The following is an 8,573-nucleotide window of genomic DNA, read 5'->3' as shown; positions in this document are numbered from 1 at the left end:
ATGAATCCAAAAAGAACTTAAGAAAAATATAAACAATAAATAGTTTGATTTACTTGCATTAAAATCGGAAAACCTTTGAAGTTTAAAAAAAGGGCACTTGTAAGCCAATTTGTTTCATATATTTTCAGCAATACCACTAATCTCCAAGTAGCTTCACAGATACATATATACATATGCATCCAAGAGGATCTTTAAGTAGTAGATAGATAAGTAACCGTTGTGGGATTTTTTTTGCCCTACCCTTCATGACTCACAATATGATGCAATTGAGTCAATATGCAAGTTAAGAAAATAAAATCTTTAATCATACAGTTTAGTATGCAATAAATATTCGTATCATAGTTGTTATATATGTATAAAATCAACATGGGTTCACATCTTTCGCTTGAGGTAAACGATTCTCGTAACAGTTTTGGTAATTTACATGGTTATGTACAGCAGTTGTAAAAATAATCGTAGTTGTTATGCAAATATATGTAATCACTGGAGGCGAAAAGTGTAATTTGGCCTTGGAAACTTTAGGTTAAATATCTGGTTTAGGCTTTCTCAAACACTTGTTTAATATTTGTTTCAATAATTATATGAGAAAAATAAAATAAATTGGGTATTTTGAAAGTTGAATATTTGTGGGTAAGAATTTTTACTATTTTAAGCTTATTATCTTCTCACTTTGCAGTTTCAGCTTGAAGAAATGCAAGAGAAATAAAGATTTTTATATTTGAACAAACTAGTTTCTGTCGAAACCGCGAAAATCGTTCAAAGGAAAATTGATGATCTTTAATTAAGAATTTGAGACTCGTCGAACGCATGCCTAACCTTAAATATATTCACAAGTCTATCATAACAAAATAATAATATCATCTTTAGAGTTGAAAAAAAATAGAACCAGTTAAAATAATATTTGACCCCTAGTTTCCAAGACTTTCTATCCACCCCTTCGATTTCGAGGCCGCACTTTGATCGGATGCTAGCTGACCCGATTCTGGAGACGCGAGCACCTAGGACACGGATCGGCTTGGCTGCGACACCGACTCCGGATCTTGAAGCAGGCGTGATGGAAACAGGCTCCGCACCGATCGCACCGCTGGACTTTCCGCTGCCACGGATAGATGAGTTCGCCGCCCTTGCAGTGCTCGCACAGGAAGGCACGACCCGTGCATAGCTGAAAATATAGGATCGACCAAAATAGGATTATCATTCCAATCGAAAACATCTCGATCTGACCACTCACCACGCAATTGTGGACATGCTGTTCGCTCAGAGCGATCACCTCCTTGATGGAGCGATTCATGCTGGTGTTCTGCACGTCCACGAAATCGCACATGGACCACATGTCCGGATCCTGCGTGATGTGCACCGGAATGGCATTGAAGAACGACTGTTCTCTGCAAGTATTAAACACATTTTGTTTAAATTCAAAAGGAAAAAGTGTACTTTTTTTTAACATATATAACTTATATGCAGAGAAAAATGTAACACTACATATTAATTTTGTATGTTTTATACACATACATTTTTAACAGCTTTATCAATGTGTAAAACGAATTTGTTATCTTTTAGTTTCTCATTTAATTATGAATGGCATATATAAAAAAGGGAACCTTTGTATTCAAATCTAATAAAACAAAGCACACATTTTGAAGAGGTTTATCAATATGTAAAGAAATATTTAACACTTTTGAAATAATTAATGATATTTTGAATGTTTTAACCCTCAGTAATTCGCTTGTTCATGCCAATTCATTGTTATTCAATTCAAAATACATCAAATCTAATCACAAATCACATAAAATGAATAATTAGTACTGGATGCTGACAATCCCCGCCACATGCCGCCCACTTTCCCGCTCACCTCGTTGCAAACCGACAATTGGCAATGAATCCCTTGACCGCGTGCAACTGCAGCCGCTTCCTGCGGGCCTTGGCCAGCTCCTTGTGCTTGTACAGCTGGGCATTCAGATCGGGGACGTGGAAGAGCGGAAAGGCGTACATCTGCTCGATGAGGCGGTAGGCAAAGGAGCAGACCGGATAGCAGCGGAAGTCCCAGGAGCGCAGAATGCGGGCGGGTATCGCCGATATCTGGTTGCGATGGCACCCGGTGCACAGGTACTTGCCGAGGTAGTTGCAGTAGCGAAAGTGCTGCTGCAGATGCTTGGCCACCCGCATCCCGCAGCCGGCACAGCGGTTGTTCTGCTGCTGCAGCAGCTTGCCACGACTCTCCGCCGGATGTTCGGTGAATATGATCTGCTGGCGCGGCGGTGCCCAACTGGAGGTGCCTCGCGTCAGGCTGGCCTGCTCCTGATCCTGCTGCTTGGGCATGGGCAGCAGTTGCTGCGGTGCCTCCTGCTCGGACACGAGCCATTTGAGGTGACCCAGTCGCGGCAATTGCTGCTCACTGAAGCGGGATATCAGCTGGAGACCCACCGCCTCGGCGCTATGATTTTGTACGCCACCGCCACCGCCACAGCCACCGCCGCCGTTGCTGCCGGGAATCTGTTCCACATAGGGCATGAGATTGGGCTCCGAGGGATGCGTACTGGCGGTCGGTCCCATCGCTGGTCGGGCCAATCGGCGGCTCCACTTCACATGCTCTATGGCCGTGATGCAGGCCTCCGAAATCCGAAAGTGGGCGTTCTCCTTCTCCAGCTGTGTGTTGTTGTGCGTTTGCCGCGACATTTGCAGGAACGAGGCCAACGATTGCTGGTCCATCTTGTCGCTGCTGCCCGGCGTAATGCTCACCGAACTGGAGGCCGTTGTGGAGGTGGTGCTCGATCCCTGAATGTCCCAGGGCGCCGAAGACAGGCAGCTTCCGGTGGTGGAGACAGCAGCCGCCTCGTCCAGCATGCTGACGCCCTCGAAGAGCGTCGGTTGTCTGTTCTTCAGCTTTCGCCCGTTGACGGGCAGAAAGGTGTCCAGCATGCCGCCATCCGCGGCAGCATTCAGATGGTCCTCGCCCAGGCTGCGCTGGAACCAGCTGGTGTAGAGCGGCGGTGAGCCAAAGAGGCTGCCCAGATAGCTGCCCATCGATGCTCTGGCTGCTGCCGGTGGCACCTTCTTGTCCTGTTTGTCCTGCTTGTCCAGCATCTCCTGCGGCAACTGCTCCGGCGGCGTTTGATCGGTCCAGATCTTGATGTCGTCGCAGTTGATCAGCTGGATGCGCTTGGGACTGTCCTGCGACGAGCAGGAGCTGCTGGACGGGTCTGTCTCCAGATAGTGTTGCCTCCTACTCGAACTGCTGAACGTCTGACAGCGCCGCCTGGATGAGGTGCGCTCATCCGGCTCCTCATCCTCGGCACTGAGATTGGGCAGACTCTTGAGGCGCCTGATAAAGCTACGTTTCTGCAGTCGCTCCTCCGGCACAGCTTGCAACTTGGGGGAGATGCTAAAGTTCGGCTGCGAGCAGGTGCGTCGATGGCGCAGCTGATGCCTGACCTCCAGCTGGCCCAGCAGGCCGCTCTGGTTCAGCTGGACGGCGGTGAGGCAGACGAACAAGGCGGTGGCGTCGCTGGAGCGTCGCAGAAAGGCCTCCGCGCTGGGATAGTAGAGCTCCATCAGTTCCGGATCGGAGACCAGCGTTTGCAGGCACTGCGACAGGCAGCGGGCGCCCAAACAGCGTGTCGTCCACTCGCCCAGGAACTGCTCCACTCCGCCTGTCACCACTGCAGCACTTCCTCCCGAGGAACCACGATGATAGGAGTGGACAGGCTGAGCAGGCTTGGCCTGCGGATGCTTCTGTTTGCCCGCACTCGCCAGCAGAAACTCAAAGTCGTCCGACAGTCGCTGAAGTTCCACGGGTTGCAGCTGATAAAGACGGAGATTGAGGCGTTGCATAAATACAATTATAAACACAATTGCTGATACAATTCGATTGCAAAACAATGGGGGAAGTCTAAGCCACAAGGGCAACGAATAGGTGATACCCTCTTGCTGCATTTGCATTATAATGGTTATTTAAACTCGATATCATATCAGTCATATAACATAAGTTATGTTTGTATTTAACTTAAATAAAATGCATTAAAAAATCGAATTGGAACAAAACAAAATATTTTAATATTAAATAATCAAATGTTTATTAAGGGTTTCTTCGATTGTGTTTACTTGACTTTCTTGAAATCCAATTTTTCCGTTATAGAATAAATACTTTGAAAGTACAGTGTATGAAAAATGAGATATGATAACTTTATTCGCATTTACATTGCATGGGCGTGAGATTCTTGGGAAACTCATTGGTGACTCGTTTTTGATTGCTCTAAATAACTTTTATATTGATATTTATATAACCCATAACATGATTGTTAACTACTGGGTGTGTAAAAGGCGTTTAACGGGCATAAGTATAAGTAACAATAATTCAGAGAGTATAAATGTATTATCATAATGGGAGTTTCTTCATATTTTTTATGTTTGATACGTACTATACTTTTAAATTATGAGAACTGTCTTATTTATTATCTTATTTAGTCCGGTTGATAAGCGTATCCATTAAAATAACACATTTATAAAATCTTCTATTTGCATTATATTTATGCAACATAAAATAAAACAGCAATAAAACGGATGAAATGCCCCTTGAAACCTAGATACCCTGCTGAAAATGGTCATAGTTGTAGGGTGTGTGTGTGTGTGTGTGTGTATGCTATTCTGAAAGATTTAATTGATGTTTTTACGATGTATTACTAACCAGTCCGTGTTGCAGAATCCTGGTGCAACTTTGGGCCAATAGCTGCAGTCCGTCCGTCGTTTTGGCCCGGAACCAGAAATTCGTGGATCTCCGCAAATCCGCCAGCAGTGAATTCCTCTCCAGCTGTTGTTGTTGCTGGCGCTGCTTTTGCTTCTGCTGCAGATTGTGATGCACTTCATCGTCAATTGCTGCGTCGCTAGCTGCGTCCACGGCGCCCTCTGCTGCTGCGCCCTCTGCTGCGAAAGTGGGCGGAGGCGGGGACGTGGCCATTGTCACAGCGGCGGGGGGCGTGGCTGTTGCATGTTAGCAGTGCGATTAAAATTGAAAATTCTCCGCTTGTTTTGGTTATTTTTAATACGTTTTTTTTTGCGATTCTTGCACTGTGTGACCATTCGTTTGGGTGTGCGAAAATACCACAGTGTCATACAAGAAACTGAAAAACGATTCTGCAGCATAAAAGTGACCAATAGGTGGCACTTTTTTCAAAGACTCAAACCATTGATATATCTCAATGTATTTAACAATTTATATATATTTTATAACCTTAGTTTAATAATATTTAATCTATGAAATTTCTAATAAGGCTTTGTGGCTCTTAGGACTTTTCCTAAATTTCGAGACATTTTATTTGCTTACAATTTGTATAATTAGTTAATGAATTTTATAAATAAAAATGTTTAATAGTCACACACACCTTTTTTCAGATGGCGCCACTAGCGAAACCACTGTTTAATAATGATAGGTTCGCAGGACAGTCGCCAGATGGCACCAGTGGTGGGCACCTGCTGTTCCCAGTATTACCGTTAGTTGTGTGGGCGTTGCCTTCCACACACAATCCACACTTTTGATTGGCCCAAAATTTCTCTGCTGTGTGCGCAATGCAAATCGCGGATTTCAAAATGTCAAATCAATGGCCACGCCCCCAGTGTTTTTGAAACTGTTTCATCTCCTTTCTTCTTCGACGACTGCGCTGCTTTTTCGGACCGCTCTTCTTCTTCTTCTTCTTCTTCAACTTCTTCCTCCTGCTGTGTTTGTTTGTTTGTTTGTTTGTTTGTTTGTTTGTGCTTCGTTTGTCGTATAAGTGATGAGTCAATTAACCCAACATTCCTTTCCTGGAGGCCACATATTGCTTTAATTAAACAGACAAACAAAATTGCAGCAACAACAATTGCACTACTTTTGCCACCATTTTGTTGCTGTTGCTGTTGTTGTTTCTGCCATCGCCTCCCCTTTCTACAAATTGTGACTTTTGCCAAATAAATATTTGCATTTATTTCCACACAAAAGCACACAATTACACAAACACACGCACACACACATGCAACCTTGAAACAAAAGCAAGAAGAAGCATCGTACTGGGCTCTTAATTAAACTTTAATTACTTGTAATTAATAAAGTTGATTGATTTGCCGGCCATAAAATAAACGCATTTTATTTTTGCCTTTTTTTTTTGTCTGGTAGTTGAATTGTGTTTTTCGCCCACACGTTGCCATGTAAGTAATGCACTTATAGATAATGAGTGAGTTTACTATTTTTAGGTAATATTTTATTGGTTTTTATTGGTTCAGGCTGAAAAATATTCGAGTGGTACGGCACTTCGCCCAAAAACCATATAACTTTTAAGAGCTTAAATTACAGATCTTTTGGTTGGGGCAGAACTCGTTCATTGTTTGTTATGAGAGAAGCTTAGTATTGTTTTTAAACGATTTTACTATAATTTAAAACACAAAACTAGCAAAAATATATGTAAGGTGAATGTAAGCCAATTGAATTGCCTAATAGGTGTTGTTAAATAAACCATTAGCAAAAATGCCATTTTTTTAATAAAACAAATTGTTTATTATCAATTGTTTAATATCAATTTTTACTAAATAAATACGTACTACGTATGTTTTTAGGTGCTAACACCCGATTCCCATTGTAAAAGCAATCCTTTTCTCGATTGTCTAGACATCTTTTCACAATCTTGCAATGAGATTCCCCAGCACTTTTCCAGATAAGCTCCTCTTTTCAGCAATTAAAATCCCTTGAGCCGGAATCATTCCGGCATCTTTCTGTAATTATTTCGATGTACCCAAAAAACCCCCCACCCCAAAATCTCCCTTTTCAAATTGCAAGGTGGCCCCCGAATGTATGCAGCAAATTTGCTTATTAGCTTATAAAAGTTTGTAAGCATTTTCAGGGATTTACTCACTAAAAACAGGAAGGAGCATTTCGGAAAGGATTAATTGAATTTTGTGTGGATTTTAGCAAGTAGTATTTTATAATGTGTTTTTTAATTATAAAAGGATTTGTTCCAACAAGAAATTAAGTAAATAAATGAATTCCACAACATATTTTTGTTTGTTTTTTAATTTTATGATTTGATAAACATCTCAAATTAATCTAAATAAAAAACGTATGGCAAAATTAAAAAAAAGTCTTAACCATTAGCTCAGCTAATAAATGTTATATATATATAAGGGCATCCATTTCAATAATGGAACCATAAATGACTTGATTAATAATGAAATACTATTATTAACACGTTAAATCAGCTATCATTTCAGCTCATTTCTATTGATAAAACGAAGTGTTTGACATCAATTTGTAATGGCTTCCTTTTTGGGTTAATTTCAGCCAAATATTTGGACCTAAAGTGACTCACTTCAGCCACTATTTGGCAGCCATAATTCTCCGGTTTTCCATCCAGACAAATTGCAGACTCGAGGGACACTCATTATCCCCCTTCCGCAAACATTTTGCTGCGACCATGATAATGATGATTGGATGGACAATGCCCGGAATGCGAACCGCAACATATGCAGACTATAGGGATAGGAATAGGAATAGGAATAGGGATATATATATATATAGGGACCGGGACGGGGCATGCAAATTGCTTCGGCCAAATGCAATGGAAAGGAAGCGAAACAAAGGCCACATATCACATGTAGATATAGAAACAGAAGCCGAGATATTCGCCTCCGCACAGTAGAACATGGACAATGGAGGACGAACAATGGGACAGAATCGAAAACATATTTAGCATGCAAAATGCAACAAACAAAAATACCATTTCTGGCATTTATAAAAACTGAGTAAAATTGGAATGGGAATGGGAATGGGAATCAGAATAGAGGAATAGGAATATCTCACTCAATAAAGGATTTCCACTTGAATGTTTTTCGGGAAAAATACAATGGGTAAATAGAAAAACAAGAAAACGGGAAAATGCCAAACAAATGGCAATGAAACGAAGCTGCAAAACGAATTTTCTCCCGTTTTTTTTCTATCTTTTTCTGTGGGTTGTATAAGCCGCAAACTTCAAATAAAGTGCGTTTCAAAAATGTAAATAAAACCATAACCATCTAAAAAAAAAAAAAAATTCCATTACATGTTGATCATAGCTTCTAGATTTTATAAAATTCTTTTCTAAAAATTTAGAATATTTATTTATATTTATTTAAATTAAAAATAGATAAAAAGACTGCAAACATTAAAAAGTTAAATTACATACATGGTTAATGCCGCAACAAAAATAGTATTTAGCTTAGATTCCAAAAGTGCCAAAATGTAAGTATTGAATGTTATTTTATATTATTTGGTTTTTAAAATCAATGGCGAACAGCTTTAAAAAAGTACAATTTTAGTGACACTAAAAATCATCAATAAGCTATTTCATTAGGTCCTACAAATTACGGTTGCGAAACGCACTGTCGGTAACCTACAGATGCATAGGTACGGATTCGGATACATAGATGCAGATACATCTGCGCGACGCATCCACACTTGATCGACTTCTGACTTAACGCAGCTCGGGCGTTCTGAATGCAATTTAGCGAGCCTCGCAAAACAGAAAAACACAAACACAAAAAAAACGGAAAGATAAAGAAAATTGGGATATGAG

The 8,573-nt window shown here is 41.1% G+C and overlaps 1 protein-coding gene across 1 annotated transcript; it reads right to left on the bottom strand.

Moving 5' to 3' along the window:
• Nucleotides 1-283: 283 nt before the first annotated feature.
• On the bottom strand, nucleotides 284-5,055 carry LOC108136589 (run domain Beclin-1-interacting and cysteine-rich domain-containing protein). The gene is made up of 4 exons (XM_017257901.2): nucleotides 4,685-5,055; nucleotides 1,853-3,801; nucleotides 1,232-1,385; nucleotides 284-1,162 (listed from the first exon to the last, which is right to left on the bottom strand). The coding sequence occupies exons 1-4, from the start codon at nucleotides 4,952-4,954 to the stop codon at nucleotides 968-970; spliced, it is 2,568 nt and encodes an 855-aa protein (XP_017113390.1). The 5' UTR covers nucleotides 4,955-5,055; the 3' UTR covers nucleotides 284-967.
• Nucleotides 5,056-8,573: the final 3,518 nt, after the last annotated feature.

This window comes from Drosophila elegans, unplaced genomic scaffold (assembly GCF_018152505.1).
Source record: "Drosophila elegans isolate 14027-0461.03 unplaced genomic scaffold, ASM1815250v1 contig_149, whole genome shotgun sequence".
Taxonomy (NCBI): domain Eukaryota; kingdom Metazoa; phylum Arthropoda; class Insecta; order Diptera; family Drosophilidae; genus Drosophila; species Drosophila elegans.
Note: the sequence above shows the minus strand (reverse complement) of the source record. Positions and strands in the feature narration are given on the sequence as shown.

What these genes read in the sequence shown, in the direction of transcription:
- LOC108136589 (XM_017257901.2), bottom strand. Translation starts at nt 4,954, where the DNA reads ATGGCCACGTCCCCGCCTCCGCCCACTTTCGCAGCAGAGGGCGCAGCA. An exon ending in AATTGTCGGTTTGCAACGAG is followed by an intron (nt 1,386 to 1,852) that starts GTGAGCGGGAAA and finishes TAATACTTGCAG; the next exon opens with AGAACAGTCGTTCTTCAATG. An exon ending in AGCATGTCCACAATTGCGTG is followed by an intron (nt 1,163 to 1,231) that starts GTGAGTGGTCAG and finishes CTATATTTTCAG; the next exon opens with CTATGCACGGGTCGTGCCTT.